Below are 24,467 nucleotides of genomic sequence, written 5' to 3'. Positions count from 1 at the left end.
CATGGCCCATTAGAAGGTGTCCCTCCTGCAGCGCTTTTGGGGATGTGATTCTGGCCTGCTGACGGAGCTTGAGTTGAGGGCTGCTCATGCCAGTGTGTGGAAGCCCTCCTCATGCACAGCATGTGCGCGAGGCTCAGTGTGTGTGCAGCAAGTAACGTCCTTGCCTGTTTCCCTTCTCTTTGCGTTTGGATTTAGCTGGGTGATGATCGTTCACACGGCGTTGCCTCGATTTGCTGCACATGGAGCTTTCCCCTGGTCCCCCAGTGCTGTCACCCGCTGGTTCTTCATGGCCAGGGGACTGGAGCGTGAAGGGGGGACAGCAGTGTGCCAGCAAGGAGCAACCGCTCTGCAGCAGTGCTCCCCTTTCATCTCCCGCTTGTGATCTTTAAACACTAGATTGATTTCTGCTGCAGCCGCCGATAAAGGGAGAGGTTAAGTGCATCACAGCTCTGCAGTGGAGGCCAAAACGAGGGAAAAGATGAGGTGGTTCAAGATTCCACGTAGGGTTTGCATTCAGAGATGCTGGTCCTGACTTCTTTACTAGGTGATGCTGGGCAGAGTGCCTTCGTCTCTTGGCACCTCTGTTTTCATGCTCAGAAACCCATTTGTGTCACTGAAGTGATGGGATGCCCAAATCCGTTGCTTTGCTTTGGAAGTGCACCGGGATCCTCTGGTGAAAGGCAGTGCAGATACTGTCTCCTCACCCCTGTGGGTGCAAAAGGGAAGGGGAAAAGTGTGATGCTGGTAACGAGCAGCTGAAAGCCAGTTGCTTCTCCCCTCCCAATGCAGGAGGCTTTTTCTTGAGGGCTGCCAGCTTTAAGAAACCTCTTGTTAGCTCGTCAGTGAGGAGTAAAACTCCTTGCTGTGCTGGGAAGAACGGCAATGATGGGATCCATGTGGGAGCCTGTGTCTCAGGGTCAGCCCTGTGCTGAGCTGCTGCTCTTCCTCGCCGAGTGCTTTGCTGCTCGTGCACTGACACGACAGGCTTTGCAAATCTGCTGCTTATTCAATTATCTGCTTGGTTCGTCTCTCCCATGGCACAGGCTGCAGAGGCAGGAAGAGGACAAGCTGGTTGATGTTCCTGTGGAGCACGGGCTGGTCCCCCCTCTCAGAGAACACCCTTCCCTTCCCATCTGCAGCTCCCAGAACCAGGGGACAGAGGTGCAGGGAGGCTCCATGCCTTTCTGCAGTGATATTTTCACCATTGTGCCCATGGTAAGTGATGGCTGAGAACCTCCCTTCCTGCTGCTCCTCCTCCTTCTCATCTCTGAAGGAGGTCCCTTGGCAGATCCCACATCAGCTGCTTGATGTGCCAAGAGAGGAGACATCCGGTTTCTGGTGAGGCTAGGGGCACTTGTTGCAAAAAGCATTTCTGAACAGCGGCAAGAGCCGACCCCAGGCTGGGCTCTGCTGCAAGGGCTGTGAATTAAGGGCACGTCATGAGTGTCCTCACAGTGTTCAGAGGTATCAGTTATTCTCCGTAAGGACACATTCCCACGTAGCGCGCGGGGGTGAAGAAAGGACACTGGTGCACTGTTAGTTCACATACTGACCTGCAGAATGCAATGGTCCTGGGTGGAAAGGAGGCCAAATTGAGCCCAAGCACAGCAATCCCTTCCTAAAACCTGGATTTATACCACATCTGAGTCTCCCTTCCAGTGTCGTCTGTGAGCCTGGACACGAGGCTGGCAGGTTTAAACGGGCTTTTTGAGTTCTACTGCAGATAGGCAGAGAAAACTGCTCACTTTCCTGGTGATGCCAGCGAAAACCCCATGGCCTTCAATCAGCCAGAGCCTGCCTTCTGAGTATTTGCATGGTCTTGAGATGAAGAATGGCTGCTGTCTGAGCAGCGCAGCATCCCTTCTCATCTTGGAGTAAACCCTGGAATAATCCCAACCTCTTCTTTCTTTTACAGTGGGTGAAAGTAGTTTATTTTTTCTATTTTGTTTTCCGAGGAAGGGGCTGCTGTTCTCTTCTTGGTTGCTCCTGCAGCCCATGTAAGGCTGAGAGGTGCCTTTCCTTAAACCAGTTGCAGGAAGTGAGAGCCTATAGAAACCAGGGATGCCTCCTGAAATGTGTGGCAGGGCTTCCTGGGACTGTGCACCAGTGCCAGGATCCTCTGCGAGAGCAGCAGAGAGTTGCAGAAACTGGTAGCGTGGCCCAGACTTAAATCCGTGGGCAAGAGCTCAGTCTCTTCTGAGGGGAACAAAATGCCCCTTCCGGGTGCCAGTAAAGGCGAGGGACTTTGGAAGCTGCTGCTTCCAAGCTCTCCTATAAATGCTGTTGACAAGCGTTGCTTGCTCCTTGCTCTTTGCTGATGCTCTAAATAGAGGCTTCCAGGGCTGCAGTGGAAACAAGAATGTGATGTTTGAAGATAAATGGTTTGCTGTCACTTCTGTTTCAGGAGGGAGATGTCTTGCCCAATTCTTCCCTTGAAATCAGTGTGATCTTTCAGCCCAAAGAAGCCAGAGTCTACCAAGAGACAGTCTACTGTGACATCTCAGGTACAGCTCTTTCCTCCTGCTCCTGTTCCCACAGAGGAGGTAGAAACACTCTTCCAGCCCACTCGGACCTCATGTAGTTCTGGAGGGCTCAACAGGGCAGTGCTGGCACACGCCGCTGTCCCCGTGGTTCCCGGTGGTCTCCTGTCGGAGGCCAGGGCTCAGGATGCCTGGCTCTGCCTTCCTGATCCCAGAAGTGACCAAGCAGTGAAGGAATAAGCTTTCCCGCTATGGCTTTGCCAGCATTTGCAACACAGCTTTAGTGAAGGAGCACCAGGCCCCTGCAGACCAGTTACCTCCAAGATGAGTCTTTGTGGCGTGGCTCTCTCCTCCTTCTCGTGCTGCTCACTTTGTGTGCAGAGTAGGCTGGGATGGCAGTGAGAGCTCATCCAAAATTTGAGCCAGGATTCAGGCACCTTAGGCTGCTTCAGTGGCTGAGAGCAGCCTTCAGACTGAAGATCTTGTGCTCTGTCATCTCTAGCAAATTTAAGGGAAAGGACCCACCTTGGAGTTTAGCTGTAAGCCTTGAGGTCTCGGTTGCCTTTGCACCAAGGGATGTGCACGTTAGCAGTACATTTATGGCTTATGTGATCTGCTCAGTGAGAAGGCTGGTTTTCCATGACTGGAGAGAGCGCCTTCATCGGGGACTGGAGAGATAAGACAAGGGCTGATGGGTTCGAGCTTAAACAGGGGAGATTTAGTTTAGATGTACAGAAGAAATTCTTTCCTGTGAAAGTGGTGAGGCACTGGAAGAGGCTGCCCAAGGAAGTTGCTCCACCCGTGGCAATGTTCAAGTTCAGGCTGGACGGGACTTGAAGCAAGCTGCTCTAGTGGAAGGTGTCCCTGTCCATGGCAAGGGGTTGGAACTGGATGATCTTAAGGTCCTTTCCAACTCAAACCATTCTGTGGTTCTCTGAGACACCGGCCCAGGGGGTTGGTTAGAAATGAGAAAGCAGCCCCAAGGCGTATGTCCTGAGGGACGAGATGGGTCCCGTATCTTCTCCTGGAGCATCTAGAGCTGGTTCCATCCAGCCCAGGGACCGGCAGCAGCACTGAGACAACCTGGAAAGTGCCGGGTAGCAGAGGGAATTGCACTCACAGAGATTTCCCTCCACAGGCTGTGAGACCAGGCTGCCCCTGTGCATCAGCGGGGAAGGCGTCGGGCCCCAGGTCCAACTCAGCTGTGACCAGCTGAGCATCGGGGAGGTGACTGTTGGCTCAAGCCACAGCTACAGGGTGAGCAGGACGGGGCGCAGGGCATGGGGTGGATCCGGATGGCTCCCGGGCAGCAGCGAGCCTCGTGGAGCTGTGGGATGGGTCTGAATCAACTTGGTGGTGCTGAGCAGGCGCTTGGCACTGCAGGTCAAGTGGAGTGCTCTGTGTCAGAGGAATAAGCCCAGAGTGGCTCTGTTTGTGAGAAGTTATCCCCGCTTTGCATGGAAAAAAACCCCGAGGCAGAACTCGTCCTGTTGTATTTGGCAGCAGCGCTCAGCATCTTCTGCCTTTTACAGATGTTAATTGCTAAACTAGAAAAGAAGTGAGCCTTCTGTAAGCAAAGAGGATTCCTCATGTATTTCCATGTTGCCTTCTCGCTGCTGCTGCAGGTGTTCCTGCTCAACAGAGGAGTTACTGAGACGCCCTTCAGCGTGGTCTCTCCGGAGAGAGCTCTGGGCTCCTGCTTCACCTTTGGCCCCCGGGAGGGCATGCTTTTGCCTTTTGATCATCAGGCCATCTGGATCTCCTTCAATGCCAGTGTCGTGGGGCAGTTCACAGAGGAATTCCAGTTCAATGTGAAGGGATCCCCTGAGCCTCTGACGCTGACTGTGAGGTGAGGAGGGTTCTAGGAGCTTGGCGGCCACATTTGTAGCTCTCTCTGGGTAGTCATCTCCCACCTGCCTCATTTGCTGATGGAGCAGAGAAAGAAAAGGCTTGTCTGAGGTCTTGATCTTGGCTCTCATCCTGGCATCCCCACACTAGGAGCCCACACTAACCTTGACTCCAGTTTGACGCTGACTCCTTGCGACCGCAGCAGCAAATGAAGTGGAATTGTCAGCAAGAGGGAGCCATGGAATAGGTTGGGTTGAACACACCATTTGCTGTGGTCCTTGATTTTGAGCTGAGAGGCAGAGCTGGCATTGGTTGGCATCAACCATGAAATAAATTAATGGGTGCTGTGCAGGTTCACGTGGTGATTCAGGTGGATGTTGGTGAGTCCTGGAGTTTGGAGCCTTCAAGTCTGCTGAATTTAAGGGCGGGTGAGGAGATGCGGTGTGTTCAGGTTCCGTTATGCCTGCAACTACTTGAAAGGAGGATGGAGCCAGGAGGTGGCTGGTCTCTTCTCCCAAGTAACAAGGGAAAGGACAAGAGGAAACGGCCTCAGTGTGTGCAGGGCAGATTTAGACTTGATGTTAGGAACAGTTTCTCCCCGAAAGGGTGGTCAGGCATTAGAAGAGGCTGCCCCGGGCAGTGGTGGAGTCACCATCCCTGGAAGTGTTCCCAAACCGTGTAGACAAGGCCCTTAGTGACATGGATTAGTGGTGGGCTTGGCAGCGCTGGGGTGACAGTTGGACTTGATGATCTTAAAGGTCTTTTCCAGCGTAGATGATTTGACGATTCTGTGTTGGGTGGTTTAAGACGTGTTGCTCTTGGATGGGTCAGCTGGTGCCCTGGTGGTTGGCTGATGTTTTCCTCCAAGATTCAACTGTCCGCTCTGTTGAGCTGTTGCGGCTCTTGTCAAGGGATGTTTGGGGCTCCCCCGGCTTCGTGTCTCAAAGTCCTGCCCCCATAACGATTGCGTGGATCAAGATCTTCTGAGCAAGGTGTTCCTGTACTCCATGGGAAGAGCGGTTCCAGCTAAGAAATGCCAAAGCAGGAAAGCTGTGGCTGGGAAGGGTAGTTACATTGAGTGTGCTTTACTGGGGACACCCCTGTGTCCAACACATTACAGATGGGGAAACTGAGGCACGCAGCCATCACTTGTTTGGTGTCCTTCCTCAGGCCATCAACAACTTGGGGGCATACCCTGCATGACACTGTGCCCCAAGCCCCACAAGCAGCTATGGGCTGCTGACCGCTTTGCTTTGGCTGCCTCCCGTCCACCTGGATGCTGTGCTGAGCATGAGGGTGAGGGCTTGATTTGAAACCCCCTGAGGTTCTCAGGCCGGCTTTTACCCACCGGAACGGTAAGGAAAGCTGAAGGCTTTGCAGTTCTCTTTAACCGAGGCCATGTCTCCTCTGCCTTTGTCCTCACAGTGGCTGTGTCACTGGGCCGGCGTTTCATTTCAATGTATCGTCCCTCCGCTTCGGTGAAGTCTCCTTTGGTGAGTGTGCCCTGGGCTTGGGCTGCAGGGTGGGAGGTCTGAGCCTTACCCAGATGGAGCACTTGTCCAGGACAGCATTGTCACTTGTGTTCCTCCATAGCCACCTTCAGCATGTCAAAACCAGGACTGCCAGCTGCTAGGCAGTATTTTGCCATCATGAGATCAAACAGAACCAGACAGAATGGCACAGAGCCAATTGAATGGTTCAAATAGAACGGAAGGAGTAGAAAGTCAGTGTTCTCTGGTGTCCCTCACAGTCAGTCCAGCCCCAATCTGCCAGTCCTCAGCAACAGAATGACTGTGAAAGTCTTTCTTGTCCGCGGCCAACTGGAGAAGGGAGTTGAAGGCAAGTTGTAGGTGCCCTGGGTGAATTTTGCTGTTGTGAGGCAAGGGCACCATTTACCCACCTGACCGTTAGCGTGAGAAATCAATTAGTGCTGTGAGGCCAACTCGTTGTCAGCTCCCAGGTAACATGGCCAAGCAGTAGCTCCGCATTGGGCGCCCATGTCTTCAGACATGGGCTCCTCCTTCCCCACCAAAAGCCCAGCTCTGCTGACAGAGCTGGCGGCTGTGCACCCAGAGCTTCTCCACTGAGATGCAGATTCTGGTTCTCCACCTCAGTCTCGCAAAGGACTTCTCACTGAGATGGTCTCAAGTTTAAACGTGAACTCAACCCCCCAGATCAGCTGCGATTGTCTCAGTGGCTTCCATTATGGAAAGCAAGTACCAAAGCTGAAGCCATGTCAGCCTTTGTGGGGTAATGAAAGGCGGTGTGCAGCATAGCCGTTTGTCCCCGCTCCTTCGGGAGGGTGAGACACAGGTCCTGCTTGTTCTTGAGCAAGCATCAGGTTTGCCTCCAGTGAAGTGGGCCGTGAGCTGCCACAGGCTCGGTCTCGATTGTCCCAAACCAGGAGATGCACCGAGGTTCCTGTCTGGAGAAGCTGCTTCAGAGTGCTCTGCATCATGCTGTGGCTGCCAATTTCATCTTTCCTTTCCTTTCCTGGATCATCTCTTCGATGACAGCATACTGCTTTTATCTCTCGAAAACTGTGGGAGTGTTTGTGGAGTTCACAGGGACTTTTCTGGACTGACTTTTGAGAGTAAATGTTCTGGATGCACCGTCACGGTTGAGAAGGAATTGGTGCTGGTCTGGGGGAGGTGAGAGCTCCTCACAGTTAGAGACACCTGTGTCAGAGTGGCATTTCTGTGTGACAAGCGTAAAAGGGACCGTAATTGACGACGACTTCCTCACAGAGCTTCTCAATCAGCTGTAATTGCCATTGAAAGGAGGCAAACTCCAAGCGCAGTTTTATCAGCGCAGGATGTCCACCCCAGGAATCACGGGATAATAAACTCCTGTTGTGTCCTTTTCCCAGGCTTTCCTCGCACCCTGTGCTGCCGCCTCACTAACACTTCCTCGGTGCCCTTCAACTTCAACCTTCGCATTCCTGGGGACGGCTCGGGAGCACCCAGCGTGACCAGTTTTGCTCAGGTGTCAGACAGCACTGGTCCGTCGTGGAGAAAGCGAGCCCCAGGTGCCAAGAAGCCAGCTGAATTTACTATCAGGCCCTGCACAGGGACCATCTGCGCCAAGGGACACTTGGATATCCAGGTACGCGAAGAGTCCAGCCCTGTGTGCTTCAGAGGTGGAGCTGGAGCTTCGGTGGCGTTGAGGGGGCTTTAGCACTGCTGGCTCTGAGCATCCTGCGAGTAAGAGTTGGGCACTAGTGTTGGGCTCTACATCTGCCCTGGCAACGCAAAGCGCATTCGGTAATTCAGGTATTGTCCAAAGGTTTCTGTTACTGCCAGAGACTGTGCTCTACACATGAACCAGCAGAAGAATTAAAGGCAAACATCACAGAATCCTAGCCTGTTTTGGGTTGGAAGGGACCTTACAGCTCATCCCGTTCCAGCCCCCTGCCATGGGCAGGGACACCTTCCACCAGACGAGGCTGCTCCAAGCCACATCCAAACTGGCCCTGAACACCGCCAGGGATGGGGCAGCCGCAGCTTCTCTGGGCAACCGGTGCCAGGGCCTCAGCACCCGCACAAGGAAGAACTTCTTCCTGATACCTCATCTTCCTCATATCTACTAAATCCTCCCTTTCCTTGCTGTGGAAGGAGATGTGGAGGGCACTGCATATGGCCGATGGGTTTTGGGAGTGATGAAGTATTTGATGCTCTTGTCTTCCAGGTCACCCTGTGCTCCAACACCGTGAAGAGATACAAGCTGGCCCTGGTGGTTGATGTGGATGGTGTTGGCAGAGAGGTGTTATCACTGCCCGTCAGAGCCAGGTACCAACGCTTCCCTTGCAGCCCCTCTTCTTTCCCTATGCATCTGCCAGAAGCAAGTGGTGCTGCCTTGCATAGAGCTGGCTGGCTCCAGCTCCAAATGAGGAGCATTGCTCAATGAGCTAGTTCTGCCCAGCTAGACAGGAGAACAGCAGCGCATGGAAAGCAGTCCATGATGAGCAGCACTTGTGCTCAGCCACAGGCACGGCCCAGGGCCTTCTCCTACAGGAAACTGTGATTATATTCCTTATCGGCCTGCTCTGGGGGCTTGAGGTGTAATGTTTCCAAAGGGCCGCCTCTCCTCCTTCCTGCAAGTGCTGGACTTGTGCTGGGTTGTGGCCAGAATCCAGGACTGGTTTGGGCCACAGCAAGCAGCTGCTGCAAGCTGTTGTCTGCCTCAGTTAAGGAGGGGCCGTGCAGACGGGCAAGGGGCTTAGGGCAAGACTGGTGAGGGAAAAGTAAAGGCGAGATCTTGTGACAAAGTAGTCCTTGGTGTGGAAGGTGAGCTCAGGTTTTTGTGCTTCCGTCTGGCTCTGCTGAGCATTGATGTTCTCGGAGTTAAGCTCAAAGTTGTTCTTGCTTCAGCCACATTCAGGCCTGTTGTGCTGCGGTGGGCGTCAGTTCAACGGCAAGAGGGATGCATTTCACCGGTGCTGTTCCCTCTCCCGGGCAGAGTTGTGCAGTCAGTGCCTGGGCTGCAGTTGTGTAGAACAAGTGCAAATGGGAGCAGCTGGCGTGCGGACCCGTGGGGAAAGGACCAAGGCAGCCACAGGGCCTGGGAGAGGGTTATCGCTCGCGGTGCAGGGCAGGTAGTGGCCTGCACCCTGCGTTGCTGGGGTAAAGGGCTGGATTTCAGGCAGGGACACAGCGGTGTTTTCCCTGAGACACTGGAGTCTGGTGTTCCTGGAGCCTTGGCGAGCGCTGCTCCTCGGTGGGAAAGCTCCCTCAGAGCTCACACCTCGCTGGGGCCATTGAGAGGGTCCTTGCGAGCCTCCTGGGGCAAAGGAGGGGCAAAGCTGACCTGGGACAGGGCACCGTGCTCTGCCTGGGCACTGAGCAGCTTTTGTGATGCTGAGACTCAGGGTCTGCCCCTCTTTTGCAAGAGGTTGTTGGGTAAAAAGAAGTTGAAGGCTGTTTCTCACTGTAGGCGTATCAAATGTCTATTTGACGGTGACAAATGGGTCGTGCTCCATTTGGTGCTCATTGAGAAGTAAACAAGTAAGCAACGCTGTGTCAGAATCTAATTCCCTTTTGCTCATCTCTCTGCCTAGATGTGTAATTCCCCCGCTGCGAGTGCTCCACCCGGCTCTGACCTTTGGACGATGCTCTCTCAAAGTCCCTTACCAGCAGATGCTGACCCTTGTGAACGACAGCAACCTTCCAGGCTGCTACTGGGCTCTTCCTCAGGTTTGGCATCGCATCCGCCTCCTGCCTCCAATGTCACCTAGGGGTTTGTTAGGGAAAAACCGGGTTTGGTTAAGATGTTGCTGGTTTGTATTCAACCCTAAAGGTTTGCTGGGAACAGGAAGCTACCTGAATATCAACTCCAGGAAGCAGCTTAAACTCTGCAGGAAGCAGATTATATTCAAGTCTTCGGGATGCTTTCAATGCGGGAGAACTTGTAGGGTTGTGAAAAGCTGCTGCAAGGAGGCTGCCAGCACGGGACGGGGGGTTGTGGAGGCAGCAGCTGTTGGCCCCCCTCAGGATGCTGAACCCATACATGTCTTGCATCTTGAGTTGTGCCTTTCTGCTTTCTCCTAGGCATTTTTAGACACGTGTGTGAGTTGGCGTTGTGGTAGATGTTAAAGAGTTGAAAGTTTCCTCAAAGGTCAGTCTGAAGCCGTGTTTGGTTCTGTCCCTTATAGGAGAACAAGGATGCTGCTGCTGTGTGGTACTCCAGCCCTGAGCCCCGTGGGATTATCCAGCCTCACAGCTCGGTGGAGATCCCGTTCACACTGGAAGTCCAGGTGACGGGAAAGCAGGACACCGTTGCTCATGTTGCGGTGTTTGGGAGTAAAGAATCCCCACTGGTGAGTGCTGGGGCAGACGTGTGCCTTTGTGCCTCTCATCTTGGTGGGATGTAGAGCGTACAGGGGTTCTTCCAGGGAAAATGATCTATGGCTGTTGTCTACAAGGAAAGAAGGCATTCGTGGCATAAGCAACACTAATGCCTGGAGAAGACATGGGACTGAGTGACCCTGTGCCCGGTCAATCCATCCTCAAGGCGCTGCGCTCGTGCTCGGCTGCTGCTCGCAGCCCGCAAATGCTGGTCAAAACCTGGCTGGGTGTTGCCTGCACAAATGGGAGTTTCTGGGTGTCATTTCCTCTAGGTCTGCCATATGGCTTGAGTGCAGCTTCGGGAGCTGGTAGCCACATCCAAGCTGGCCTTGAACAGTGCCACGGATGGGGCAGCCATAGCTCCTCTGGGCAGCCTGTGCCAGCCATAGCTCCTCTTGGCAACCTGTGCCAGAGCCTCACCACCCCTCACAGGGAAGAGCTTCTTCCCAGGATCCCATATTGATCACCACCCCCTCCCCCCCCCGTCAATTTAGAGCCGTCTTTCCCTGTTCTGTCCCCGCAGGCCCTTATCCAAAGCCCCTCTCAAGGTTTCTTGTTGGCCCCTTTAGGCACTGGAAGGTGCTTTAAGGTCTCCCCAGATCCCTCCCTTCTTCAGGCTCTACAAGCCTGGTTAAGGCTTGGGGTGTTTGGAGCTGGGGAAATCCCGCCAGACTGGATAAATTCTCATTGGTTTTAGTGATGTGAGAAGGGGGTTTAGCAAAAGGATCCACATTCCTCCTCCGCTAGTTTGTGCCCCTTCTGCAGGAACAAACTTTTGGGTCTCAGGCTGTCAGCAGAAAAAAATACTGCTCGAATGATGCAATTAATAATGAATGTCTTGGTGCAATAAAGAAGTAATACCAGGAATGCACACAAGCACAAATGAGAGGCAACTAACTTGCATGATCTCTGCTGAGAAGAGCTTTGCTTCCAGCCTCTACTGGTTTTCACAGGAGAAGCTTTGGGAAGGTTGAAGAAGTTCCTGTGCAGTGTGGCTGTGCAGCCGCAGCAGTCAGGGAGGGTGGTTTATGGCATGATGGAGCAGTACAAGGAGCAGGCGTAGGCACAGAGTAGCGGAAGGAGAGCTGAGAGCATGGAGGAGGTGTGAAAAGCATGTGTGGGAGATGGGGGTTCTGTATCCCCTCATAATGGGATCTTGTGGCTTTCAGATCCGCAGGGACCACTCCAGGTGCCACCTTTGCTCCAGCCTTCCTGTTTCAGCCTCACAACCCTGACAGCTTCAAACAGTCAGAATTCCCTCAGCCTACGAGCCCCCTTAGAGCTGTCCAGTCATTCTAAACCTTCCCTGTTGTTTTTTTCTCTTTCCTGCCTGCCTCCTGGAGCAGGAAATCCATTTATTGAGCACTGGAGAAGGACCAGTTGTCCACGTGCACCCAAGTGAGATAAATTTTGGCAGCATCCAAGTTCTACAAGATGCTTCCCGGACCCTCCACCTCTCCAATCAGTCTGTCATCCCCGCATCCTTCTCGGCAAAGATGGTAAGTGTCGCTGGGGCTGTTTTCCAGAGCAAGTGAGTGGCCCATAGCAGCCTGTGACTGGAGCACTTATTTCTATGCAACATTTCCACGTCACTGAGATGTGTCTGAGAGAGAAAGCCAGATGTTCCATCCGAGTGCAGCAAGAGGAGCCTGGCTCCGGGGGCACTTGTAGCTGGGGCACCCGTCAGTAAAACAGAGTTTGCAGAGATGTTTGAGCAGAAAGGAGTTCATTTCTGCAAGTTCTCCCTTTATTTTGTGGAAGGCGTTTAGCTGTGAGAGTCTTTGTTTTTGGAACCGAGAGGTCTGTCCTCAAGGCGCTTACGGTGAAGTGGGTTTCACACCTCCTCGGGGGTCAAACCAGCTGGGTTGTTGCCCAGAAGCAGACTTGTAAGGGTTGTGTACCTGCAGAGCCTGTGTGCTCTGTAACATTGTAGAGCATGTGGCTGCAGAAAGAGGCTGTTTAATTCCTGGAGGCGGCACGGTGGAACAGGCTGCGGAGCAGAAGGAGGTTGTGGGGTCTTCTGACAGGGGCTGATGCAGCCAGGAAGGGCTCGTGTGCTGGGTCTGGGGGGTGCTCCCCACCGGAGGGGCGTCTGTGAGGGGCTTGAGAGGAGGTTTGTTCTTCTGCAGGCTGGGTTGTTGAAGTTCTGGAGCCGCTTCACGCAGGCCTGTGGCTGGGGACTTGGTTGTGTCTGCGCATGAGGCATGCAGCAGGGTGTGAGAGCACAGGCTCAGCCCCCTGGGCAAGGAGGAGGGGGCTGAATTTCCCTCCTGCTGCTTTTCCAGGCGTTTGGGGGTTAAATAGAACCTCAAAGTGGGGGATTCGCAGGCAGCTTGCTTTGTCCGCACCATAAAAATCTGCTTTTGACCTCTGCAAAGAGCAAGCACCCCAGTGCCCTCAGCAGCTGCCTCCTTCAGTGCCCTTTCTTACTTGCTGGTAAGCAAAGCAATTGTTACTCGGCTCGTCAGGGGAAAGCAAACATGTCCTGTTGCGCTGTGCCTATTGGCAACTGAATTACAGAGGGTTAGAAGTCTTCAAGACAGCTGTGCTTCTAGAAGCAAGCTGAGAGCTTTTCCCAAAGGCAAAGCAGGAGCAGTTTGGTTCTTAAATGTTGTGCTTGGCAGCAGCTGGGCAAGCTGTAGCCGTGCCCTGGAGAGCCGCGATGCGCAGAGTGGTGTCCCTGCCTGGCAGGGAGGGCAGATGCGATCATGGAGGGGTGAGCTGTGGACAGGGAGCACAAATGGAGACAAGCTCTGCCCCTTGATCCCGTAAAACATCCCGTTGACGGTGCTCGGGGCAGAGGCTAAACCACAGTGGTCCCGGTGCTTGTGCTGAGGAGATGCTGATGCTGAGGAGGCAGGAGGAGGCCGGTTGTTGGCGGGAGCATGTAGCCAGCCTCAGGCTCTGATCTCCGCCTCCTGCAGGGCTCGGGGTGCTTTTGGGCTGTTTCCTGCCACTGGCTGTTTGTGTGGATAAGGAGCAGCTTTGAAATGAAGAACAGAGGGTCCCCCCCACCGGGAATGCTGAACCACCTGGGACAAGGCTGTGCAGCCAGCTGGTGCAGGACGGGGTTTATTTCCCCTTCATGAGCAGCCCTACGAGGACAGTGACTCAGCCTGACTGAGAATGGGAATGCTGTTGTTAGAGCTACGGGAATGGGAATGCTGTTGTTAGAGCTACGGCTCTCGCTAGAGCTACGGCTTGATCAAGTGCAGCTGCATTTGTAACGTGGAGTTCTGCTTCCTCTGCCACTTGTGCAAGGCCAGAGTGACCAGATCACTTCAGTGACTCATCTGTAAACAGATTCAAGAGAGCTGATTGTGGTGTCTCCTCAGTCATCCCTTGGGGAAGCTATCCGTCCCTTCCTCCCTCTCTCCTTCCCTCCCTCCATCCGTCAGCTGCACACTGGTGTCCATTGTAACCAGATTGTGGAAGCTTTCATTCACAATGGACGTCTGTGCTGGGATAAGATTCTGATTATCGTGGCGAACTTCTGAAGTGGTGGATCCCAGCCCTTACTGGTTACTCAGGAGCTCTGATGCCCAATAGTACAAGAAGCTGCTATAGGGTCAGAAATAGCCGCTGTCTTTGTGCATGCAGTGCATGCAGCTACGGCATCATTTTGCGGCGCACTCAAGGATAAGCAAGTAGCAGAGATGTTATCAGAGGTTGGGTACTTGTCTTGAAAGTGGGGGTATTTTGTAGCGTGGCTCCAAGAGGTTTCTTGTCTCTGAGACACAGGCTGGATTGGGGGCAGGCAGAAGCTGACCTAGAAACCCAAGGGAATGTGTCTCGGCAGAGCCTTGTGGCCCTGGCAGGTCTCCTGTTCAGCAGTGCACGGTGCTGCCCCTTGGAGCCAGAGCAGATGCTGACTGAAAAAATGAGGAGAGGATGCAAATCGTCCTCCCCTGGCCTGGGCTGTTGGCCTGGGCGGGCCCAGCAGAGCTGTGCTGGGTCACGCCAGGGAGTTGAAGGTCTGGCTCCGTCGAGACCCCCATCCTCATTCCTCAGGAATAGTTTCTGGGGTACAATTTTCTGGCGGGCTTGTTGCCAAGCTCTGATAAATGAGCTTTGTCAGGGAGCAGACTCTCAGATTCACGTTTGGAGCGGAGCTCTCAGGGCTCCTTTCCAAGCGAGCTGCCCTGTGTCAGCACGAGCCAGAGAAGCTGTACATGAATGTCAGTGGAATCTTCACACCCACTGGCTCGGTGTGAACGTGTTGCCTGGGCAGGCCTTGGCTGGTGGCAGCCAGGTCCGTGGTTTCCGTCCTAAATGAGTGTTGTTTGTCTTCCAGGCTGGTGCAGACTCGTGCTGGACCGTTGGACCCAGTCAGGGAGTGATCCCTGCCAAGGCCGAGGTGTCTCTGGCTGTCACTGCAAACTTGGATGACACGGAGCAATTCAAGGACGAGGTGGTGCTGTTCATTGAGAACAGTCGTGCCTACGTCATCCCCGTCCAGGCTGTTGGCGTTGGCACCACGATTGTCATTGACAAACCCTTTGGCCCGGAGCTCAACCTGGCACCCTGCTTCAGGTAGGGAATCTCTCAGCTCCCACTTCCCCATGGGCTCAGCAAGGAGGAGTTCTGCTGCAGTCCCTCAAGCTTCTTCAGTGCTCACAGTCCTGGCTCTGCTTCCCTGAAGCCACAGGGCTTCCTTTGGAAACATTTTATGGCCATCTGCAAGTCAGTAGGTACTCTGAAAGCCACCGAGCTGGAGAGCAGTTGCTAAGTTGTTGCTGAATTGTCTTTAGTCATAATCCATTTGTCTCCTCACTTTATCAAACAAAGATTTGGAGGAAGAGAGCAGGTCCTGGAAGCCTCCAGCTGAGAAATGCTGCCTTACAAGTACAGACATGTTTCTCTCTGCAGTGATATTGCTTGCTTTGCCATTCCGTCTGGAGTAAGATCTCAGAGCAGCAGCAAGCCTGGGCAGTAGCTTGTTAGCAGCTCCTCGACTGAATGAATGGCGCTGGTTTATTTCCCCTCTGGCCAGGAGCCCTGGAGGAGCAGCAGAATTTCTTTGCCCTGTGTCATCCCCCAGTTGGCTCCTCTACCCCACTCCGTGCCCGGTTGATCTTTATTAGACGTGGTGGCTCTTCCCTGGTTTCTCCTGCCTGCTTCCCGAGGCACGGGCAAGCGAGTGTGGATGCAGGACCAGCTCTGGAAGGGGGAGGAAGTGTGGAAGTGTGGAAGTCTGCTGAGGTGGAGTGGGATAAATGAAGAGTCTCGATTGAAATTGGTGAGCTGGAAGGAGAGGATTCAGTGGTCCCAACGTGTGTGTCTGAAACCAGTCATGTTCTTGAAAGCAGGAGGAAAAAAGTGCTGTTTGCCTTGTGTGGGAGACCTCCTCAGAGAAGAAGAACAGTCTTCTTGGGGTGGCTCTTCCTTTCTGTGGCTGCAAAGAGGGTCCGTGGTGCTCCGATACCTGAATTCTTGGGGTAGAAAGAGCAGCTTAATCCTACCTTAAGTACTTGGGATAGATTTGGAGAGGTAAAATACGCACCCACGAGCCCTCCACGTACGCAGGGACATCGCAGGGAGGTTGGTGCTTGTCCAGAGTTTCCTGTGCTCAGTGCAGCCACAAGCTGGCTGCACAATGGAGGGGACAGTGTCCATGTGATTCATGTAGTTGTCTTCTGCCCCCCTTTATGTCTTTGCCCGCGGGCTCAGTTTGGAGCTGTTGCCATTGCTGTCGGCTGCAGAGCCGCCACCAGAGGGTGGTACGTTGGGGGCAATGAGGGTTGGATGCTCCCTACGAGACGCCTCAGAGGCATGAACAACAGCTCCCAAGGGGAAGGTGGAGTGGCAGCGAGGCTGTTCCTCCAGCTACTTGCATGTGGGGCCGGCTCTTTACGAAGCTCTTCCTTGCTGGAAGGGTGCCAGCAGAGCAGCTGCTGGATGGTGACAAACCTAGGGGCAGCCAAGGTCTGGCTTTTGGTGAAGCCGAGTGTGCAGTCAGGTCGTGCCCTCAGGGTGCTGAAGCTGGGTGACCAGTGGCAAATAGCAGCTCCCCTGCCATTTTGTGTCTCTGCTTCTCCTCTAGCCTGGATCCCTGCTGTTACCGCTTCAAGATGACAAACAAAGGACGACGCACCCATCTGCTCTATTGGACCACAGAAGGTGGCACCACACTTAAGCAGCGCAAGCGTCTCCCTCGCATCAGTAAGAGCAAGGGCAAGGTTTCCTCCTGTGGCCCCGTGCTGAAGCTTCAGCCGCTGAGGACGGAGCTGATGCCCGGCCAGACAGCGGAGGTGGTGCTGAAAGGCTCCTGCAGCACCCCCCAGGTGAGTTCTGCATCAGGGCATTTCTGCAGCCCCTTGACATTTGCCTGAGCAAATGGGCAAGTGCTTCTGAGAACCTGGTTTCCTGCCATAAGTTACCGTGGCAGCACCAGTTGCTTTCCATGCTCGCCACCATCAGTTGCTGAGGCTTTTTGAGTTCCATGGCTACCATAAAGCCAACTTGGTGGTAGCAAAACATGGCCTGAAGGCACTGTCACCCCAGGCTCTGTCCAGCATGGCCTTGTACCCTGCCAGGGATGGAGCATTCACCACTGCTTTGGCAACCTGTGCCAGTGCCTCACCATCCTCACAGTGAAGAACCTCTTCCTTGTATCTAACCTGAACTCGCCCTGTTTGAGTTTAAGTCCATTACCCCTTGTCCTGTTGCTGCAGTCCCTGAGAAGAGTCCGTGTCCGGCATCCTTGTAGGCCCCGTTCAGCTAGTGGAAGGCTGCTCTGAGGTCTCCCCGCGGTTTCTCTTCTCCAGGCTGAGCAGCCCCAGTTTTCTCAGCTGGCCTTAAAGTTAGAGGTAGACTGGGAGCCCAGGCAGAAAGTAACTAAAGAAATGGCCAGTTGTCTGTGTGGGGAAGCAGCGAGTGAAACAAAACACCCAGGAAGGTAGGGAGTGTCTGGGAGCAGCATTGATTTTCCTCTGTAGACAGACACGGGCCGGGAGCTTGTCCGGCCCGGAGACCGGGACGAGAGAAATGAACCCAGTGTGCCAGCTCTAATGATCCGAATGATGTCCATCCACATGGGAAAGTGTTCCAGGGATCATTAGAACTGAGAGCTTGACTTGTGTCAGTATTCCCATCAGCGCTCGCCCCGCTCCCTCAGCCAGCCCCCGTGTGCCGAGGGCAGGCAGGTCTTGCAGCACCATTGGGTTGCAGCTCAGAGGGGCAGATTTCAGCAGGGTCACTGAGTGTTCTCCTCCCTGGACCCTTCTCTCCGGGGGAAATCCAGCTCTGCAGAGGAGCTGCCGTCTGACCCCGGTGTGCCTTCCCTGGCTCCAGGAGCACTGGGCACAAGTGTTTAAGTGAATGGGGAATAAATGTGCATTAAGCTCCTGCTGCTGCTAGAGTTTGAGAGGTGTTTTAAAGGATTGCCTGAGTGGTAGCTTGAGGAAGACTTGTTCTCTCAGCTGGTTGACTCCGATGGGACTGTCCGTGTGCAGTCCTGAGCCCATGAGGCTTTGCTGAAGAGGGAAGAAGGAACCAGAAGGGAAATGGTCAGGCCACTGGTGAGGGTGCCTTCCTGGAAAGCCAAATGGGCATCTGTGAGCTCAGCTGTGGCTACCTGGCTCGTGCAGTCCAAGCCAAGAGCCTGGGATTGGGTCTTCCACCTTACCTAGGTCTCGAGAACTTCATACTCTTGAGGCTGGTTAGAAGCCCAAGACCCTGTGGTGCACGTGCAGCACAGGTGATTCTGACGTCTCTAGGCTCTGAGGAGGAGTTGGGTTGTGGTGGTCTATCAGAGGGAAGAGAGAGGAAAAAAGGGAGGAATGTGGGGAAGTGAAACCATGAGGAGGAATCAGGAAAAGTCTTGGATGTAAGAGCATCCAGCTTAAGTAGAGGGTTTTCATGCCAGGTTGAAGACATCTCTTTCCTGGGGAGGTTTGTTTTACAGGCAGGTCTAGGGGGACACAGTACATCCTAGGAAGGCAGGCTGTCTGTCTGGGGTTTTCCCAGGGATCCTTTCCACTAAACTTGCAAGGGAGGATTTGCTGGCATTGATCCTTCTATCCCCTGTTTCCCTTCATACAGTCTGGTTTGTTTTTTTTTAATGAGTTCCTACAGTTTTCGGTAAGCATTTTGTTTGGCAGTGGGACAAAGCAAAGCAATAACCGTTTGGGCAGGGATTGTTCTGAGAGCTGTAGGCAGCACAAGACTCCTGAGGGCCTTTTGTGGTGGTTGGGTTGTAACACGAGGGACGCGTGAGTGCAGAACAAAGAGGATGCAGCTTATAAAGAAGAGAGGGCTCCTGAGGAGACCAATGGCTGTAACTTCATGCAGTAATGGGGCGTGTGGGTGGGCGGCTCAAAGATGCAGTGTGTTTTGTGGACACCCTGATAACACCCGCTGGGGGCCGTGTGGCTCGCATGCAGGTGGTGAAGGAGAAGCTGCTGTGTCACGCCATCGTGGGCAAGGAGGGAGTGAAGAATCTGATCGTGCAGGTGGACGTCACGTGCGAGTTCATTGCTCCTGCTCTGCAAATATCCAGCAGAGAAATCACTTTCCGGGTGGAGAAGGTGAGTCTCTGCATTGCATCCTGGCACTGACTGGTGTGGCTGGGGTGTGCCTGTGTCCTAAGGAGGAAGTTCTCCAAGTCCACAGAGCTTTGGCTGTTGACTTGAGCCAGGCCCAGCTTTTGTCATGAATGCCAAGATCATTATTTCACCCCTGTGGGGCTGGGGACAGTCTCCGCAGCTCTATTCTGCCCTTCTCGAGGTGGAGACAGAATTGAGCTGCTGAGCCAAGGGCACGGGCTGAGGTGTGGGACCCGTGAGAGCAGCGTGGGCTTTGGAAGAGCCACTTGGTGTGCTGGGGCTGCAGGTGGAGAGCAGATCCCTCCTCACCCTCCCTGAGGTGGTGGTGAGAGGAGTGAGGATGCTGCTAGAGATGAGGCTGTTCTCTAAGTTGAGCCAGGTAGAACTGAGATTACAGCTGCTCTGGCGAGGGGGAGCATGCCCCCCTCTAGAGAGACGCCAGTGTCTGTAGTCAGGGTTTTGAGGATCTTCCAAGGTGTGGTGATGTCCGAGCAGCGATCGTGTAGGGAAGCTGAGAAAAGCTGAGATTCCTGTCAACTCCTCAAGCTGATGAGGAAAAACTGGCATCTCTTGCGCCTCTTTGCCTTCCCTGCCGTCGGTATGGGTGCTGCCTCTTTGCCTTTCCCAAGCCTCACCTTCTTCAAAGGACCCACGAGTGCCCTTCAGCTGCAGCGATGAGAGCACCAGTGCAACGTGTGTGCCCTTTAGTGTCTGGATCCCGACTCCTGCATCACCTTTCCCCCTCGCGCGAGGTGTCTGAAAAAGAGCAGATAGCTCATGATTTAGTTTCTGCGGTTTCAGGTCTCTCCTCCACTTCCCAGGCTTCCAGAGAAGCACAAATCCTGTGAGCAGGCGGTTCACATCTAATCAGAAGCTTTTCAGCTCCCCCTGATGTCTGCCTGTGGTCTGCTTGATGCCACATGCTCCCATGTGTTGCGTGCTGCGACACTGCAGGAGTTGGATGCCAATGCATCCACAATTAGTTTCCCAAAGACTGTCTAGTTTAGATAAACCATGCAGGAAGCGCGGAGCAATGCATGGACAGGAGGAAAAGGCTTAGGCTGAGCTTAGCTTTGAGGCTGCAACATCTTGTCAGTGGAGCAGGGGCAGCAGGTTGCGGCCAGACTGTTGAGGTTTGGAGCTGTCTGCATGTGCCCGTGAATGTTCAAAGCTGACCTCGGGCTGCTGCAGGCTGTCCGCTGCAGGCCATATCCTGCTTGCTTGCCTCCTCTGAGCAGCATCACTGCCTTGCGGGCCTGGCATAGCTGATAGGGTGGTAAGAAACTACTGTATGGGAGTGGAAATGGCCTTGTGCCTTGTGCCTGTGTGTGCTCTCTGGGCAGGAGAGGACACACAACTGGAGCCAGAGTGGGTTCACTTTCTGTTTTGGATCTTGCTGAAGCAGCTGCCTCCTCTGGGGGGCTGCTCCCTCATCTGTACGCGAGACTGTTTCCCTGTCCCCTGGGGAAGGCTGTGGGTTCTAAACGCGAAAGCGTCTGCTAGAGTTGGAGGACAAACTTTGCAGAGGGGTAGAAACCAATCAAAAGAGTAAATAGAGATGGATGCACTTTTGGGGTTGGAAAATTTGAAATGCGTCTGAAGGGGAGGAGGTCCATGGCCACTTCAAGGTCATTTTTTCTTGTCTCCTGTTTCTGTAGCACCCCGGTGATGTCCTGGCTGTGATGTACAAGCCTCTCTCTGTAAAGAACATGTGCTCGCTGCCCCTCAGCGTGGTCCTTGCCTTAGAGCAGCCCTTCTCCATCTGCACTGCGGACCAGCAGCCTCTCCCTGCAGATGCTCAGGTGAGCAGCCCCGGACTGTCTTGCTGCTGGGCTTTGAAGGGGGATGAACGTGGTGGTGTGTCTCTGTTGGGAGGTCCTCCATGATGGAAGTGTGTTCTGTAGAGTCTGCAGTAAAGTGGCCCGAGCTAAATCAGATATGAAACGAGCTGCTGAAGGAAACAGAATGCCATCTGAATCGGGAAGAGACCTCCTGGCTTGAAGACAGGGGGAGGAGGGAGCAGGCACCCAGCTGTGGGCAAGCTGTAGGAAAGGTGTCTGCTGGAAGGCATGCCAGCTCTCCAGCAGCCATCCTCAGATAAGCTGGGGAACAGCTTGCTGTCTTTGAGGGCAGCCCTGCCTTTGGGAAGGCTGAGGTAGGCTTCTCCAGCTGCTGTCTGGCTCCTGCCCTGGTGTGTGCGGAAGGTGTTGGGCATGGGCTCTGCAGTGCACGTGTTGTCAGAGGTGCAGCCACCGCTGTGCTGCAGGCTAAAGGAGTTCCTCCAGAGTGAGGGCGAAGGCCTGGGTGCCAGAGTGCTGCTTTGGTTGTGTTTAGCAGGTGGCTTCTGCGGCTCCAGAATTCAGGAGACCAATGTGGATTTCCTCTTGTATTGGTGCAGAGCACAGAACCGTGAGCCTCAGGCAGCTTCAGAAAAAAGTGCGGTGCTTGGTCAGACAGCGTGAAGAAAATGAAGGATGAAGCGAGAAGCCCGTGTTGGGGTCACACGTTGAACATTTTCTCTTCATCTGCTTGCAGCCCATGAAGCTGAGGACAGGGGAGGAACTTCAACTCTGCATCGGATTTAACCCTGCTTATGAGGAGGATTTGCTTATCCGGGCAGCGGAGAAGGCTCTGAAGATCAAGTTCCTGGAGCATCCTCACGAAGAGCAGGTCACCGTCCGGGGAGAAGTCTACTTCCCGAATCTCCAGATCCAGACCACGGCCGTGGACTTTGGCTGCATCTTGAATGACACCAAGGATGTGCGTTACATGGAGATGACCAACTGCAGCCCACTGGTTGTCCAGTACCACTGGGCATTCCTGAAGGACAGCCAGGTGAACCCAGTGAGGTATGCGCACCTCTCCCCCTCCTGGAAGCTCTTCTTCCTGGTGTCCTGATTGTGGTTTGCAAAGCCTGAGGCCATTTGCCTGATCTGCCAAATTGTTTTCAACCTTCCCTTGAGGAAATCACACCTCTCAGTTGTGCTCAGCCAAGGTGCTCAGGGAACAGGTGATCTCCACCGGTTTGATGCTGGGAAGGAGACAGCATTCTCCAGCCAGGCTGGGACTGCAGGACACTACTGACCCTTTTCACATAGCCATAAGCTGGAGTCCTGCTTTATCTCTGCAGCTGCAAAGGCATGCTTCGGCACTTGGAGAAGCGGATGTAGAAGGTGTCCTTCCCTGCTAAGCCCATCTGTTGTCATTTTGTACTAAGATCCTACCCAGGCACTGCCATCAGAGTGACACACTGCTGTCGCAGTCCCTTGCTCTGCTTTGCTGTAGGCCTGTATGGGTTCCTGGGGGCAGGAGGGCTGATGTAGAAAGCTGCTTTCTCAGATCTTCGTGGCCTGAGGCAAACAGCCCCTTGAAGTGAGTGTTCATCTCTTGAACTGCACGTCACATTCACAGAAGAGCTATGTAGAGTTTTAGTGAGGAATGGCAGGTTCTGCTGTGACTTTAGGTCCAGATGTAGATGCTGGAGGGAGCCCTTGTATGGACATCCCTGGGAAGGAGGACCATGCAGTGGTGGTCTACGGTTTCCAAGGCCAAGAGCAAACTTGTAGTGGTGCTGAAGCACATCTAGAAGCACATTCCTAGTGCTCCTTCTGCTGCGGCTTCTCTGCATAGCACAAAAGTCTGCTCTGGGCAGTTTGAAGGACGGTAGCAAATGGTTTTCAGTAATGCCCTAGGAAACCCAGCAAAGTTCACCACGTGGCACTGAAGCGCTGTTATTACAAACAAGGGAAATGATCAAGAAGCAGCTGTGTGAAGGGAATTGGGATCTGACTCGGAGGAGGTGACCTCTTGGGAACTGGAGATGAGCTGTGGCTATTAGGAGGGCTTGGGGGAGACGACTAGGGCACTGGAGCACTCCGGGGTGCTCCGCAGACACCATGGGATGCTGTGTGCCAGAGCTGGAAATGAAGATGGTCTCCAAGGTGTTATCACCTCAAAGTGTTCATTAGGAGCCTGCAGAAGAGCAGCGTGTCAGATGTTATTTCTGGTCCACACTAAGCACTGTTGGTATTCTAAATTATCAGCTCTAGCTCAGTCTGACATGGAGGGAATCAAACATCAGGTCTCATGAAGGGGAGATCAAAGACTGGAACTTTCCTTACCTGGGACCTTGCTGGAGCTGGTCATCAGAGACTCCCAGGATCAGTCGCACACATTTATTTTGGTCAGGAGACAAAAATGCTGTTTCTCTGCCTCAACAAGACTTTGTGTGTTTACATTTTTTTCTTTCTAATTGTCCAGCCCGTTCTTTCCTCCTTGCTCTTTGGTCATTGCTGCTACCTGGGGCAGAGTGATCATATGAGCAACACAATCCAACTGTTGCTGTGTGGCTGGACATAGGCAGTGTAGACCAACGTGTGCCCTTTCTCTGACTTCTGAGGCATGAATCTCTCATGGTTACTCTTGTTGTAGACCCACGTGGTTAGAGACAGACTAACCCTAAGCCTCAGCCCTTGGACCTCTGAGAGCTCATAGCTGAGCTAAGCCTTTGCACCAAGGTGTTTTCTCCAGTGACGGAATGGATCTTCAGAATCACGCAGCAGGAGATAGCAGATCTGGAGGCAAGCAGTTGCCAGCTGCCTGCAGCGCTGCTGTACCAGTGTCATTGCCAGGCGTTGACCTGCTCCATCCCAGTTTTGGAGCTCATTGCTGAGCTCACACCACTGATGCCCCCGCAGGGGCCCCATCCTGCCGAGGAGCTGCTGTGCAGACTTCCCTCCCTCCCACTGCAAGGTCCCTGAGCAAAGGTCTGTTCTTTTTCCAGGTTCATGGAGACAGAGCCCCTCGCCTTGGGTGTGGAGGAGGTAAGTGGGAATCTGTCTCACTTCCACATTTCCAGTGTAGCAAGCAGTTACGTACTCCCACTCCCACTGGTGTCCTGGGTGCTGCTGCCGGAGTGGCCTCATGTCATAACAAGCGCATCGCTGGTCATTGGAGAGGCCACATGGGAGGTGTTATAGGGCTGGTCAAGAACACTCCTTGTGCGGCAGCTATGGAGGACTTTATCCATCTTGGTCCTCATCAAGTGGTGGGTAGGAAATTCCTGCAGCAGCATTTGCTGCAGCAGCATTTGCTGCGGCAGCATTTGCTGCAGCATCTGGAGAGAGCAGGATGTGAATCAGAGACAGGGAAAAGCATGAGGAGTGCGAGGAGCTGGGCTGGATCCTGCCCCCGGCTCCACAGGCTCTCAGCTCCCAGTCTCGTGTTCTTCTGAGGTCAGGAAAAGGTGTTTTTGAAGGCAAGTTCTGCAGCAGAGAGAATTTCTTGCTGCCAGGAGACATCACAAATGAATGTAGTGTATTAGCTACTGCATTAATTGGGACTGTGGGAGAAGGTTTTCCCCATGGTCTCTCCGTTGGTGAGTGGAACGGCTGCAGTGTGAGATGAGGATGATGTTGCCTGTGTTTGAGGAAGAGGCCCCTGCAGCCACGTCTGTCCTTTGGCCCAAGCCGAGGCTGCTCTCCTGCATCAATCCCGTGCTCCACGTGTGGATCTCTCCTCCCTGCGTGCAGGTTTTCGATATCCTGCCGCTGCACGGTGAGCTGCAGCCGGGCCAGAGCCAGCGCGTCTGCTTCTCCTTCTTCGGCCACGCCAACACCGTCAGCCAGGTCACGGCGCTGTGCGGGGTGGAGGGAGGCCCGAGCTACGAGGTGGCTCTGCGTGGGGAGGCCTCGCGCATCAGCTACCTCCTGGACACCACCGAGATCGACTGCGGGCTGCAGGTGCCGCAC

At 53.9% G+C, this 24,467-nt stretch overlaps 1 protein-coding gene across 1 annotated transcript in view; it reads left to right on the top strand.

The window, feature by feature from the left end:
• The window catches only part of LOC136005848 (hydrocephalus-inducing protein-like), a 131,433-nt gene that overhangs the window by 86,524 nt on the left and 20,442 nt on the right, over positions 1-24,467 (top strand). Inside the window, exons 33-48 of the mRNA XM_065663742.1 lie at positions 2,405-2,504; positions 3,619-3,737; positions 4,106-4,324; positions 5,761-5,821; positions 7,198-7,433; positions 8,016-8,116; positions 9,385-9,388; positions 9,979-10,143; positions 11,518-11,670; positions 14,466-14,704; positions 16,212-16,455; positions 18,556-18,699; positions 20,376-20,519; positions 21,253-21,566; positions 23,501-23,540; positions 24,249-24,458. Of these exons, the coding sequence (XP_065519814.1) occupies positions 2,405-2,504; positions 3,619-3,737; positions 4,106-4,324; positions 5,761-5,821; positions 7,198-7,433; positions 8,016-8,116; positions 9,385-9,388; positions 9,979-10,143; positions 11,518-11,670; positions 14,466-14,704; positions 16,212-16,455; positions 18,556-18,699; positions 20,376-20,519; positions 21,253-21,566; positions 23,501-23,540; positions 24,249-24,458 (2,493 nt within the window). The remainder of the gene's footprint in view (positions 1-2,404; positions 2,505-3,618; positions 3,738-4,105; positions 4,325-5,760; positions 5,822-7,197; positions 7,434-8,015; positions 8,117-9,384; positions 9,389-9,978; positions 10,144-11,517; positions 11,671-14,465; positions 14,705-16,211; positions 16,456-18,555; positions 18,700-20,375; positions 20,520-21,252; positions 21,567-23,500; positions 23,541-24,248; positions 24,459-24,467) is intronic.

Source organism: Lathamus discolor, chromosome Z, assembly GCF_037157495.1.
Source record: "Lathamus discolor isolate bLatDis1 chromosome Z, bLatDis1.hap1, whole genome shotgun sequence".
In the NCBI taxonomy this organism is placed as follows: Eukaryota; Metazoa; Chordata; class Aves; order Psittaciformes; family Psittacidae; genus Lathamus; species Lathamus discolor.
The sequence above is the reverse complement of the archived record's forward strand: the minus strand, read 5'-3'. Positions and strand labels throughout refer to the sequence as shown.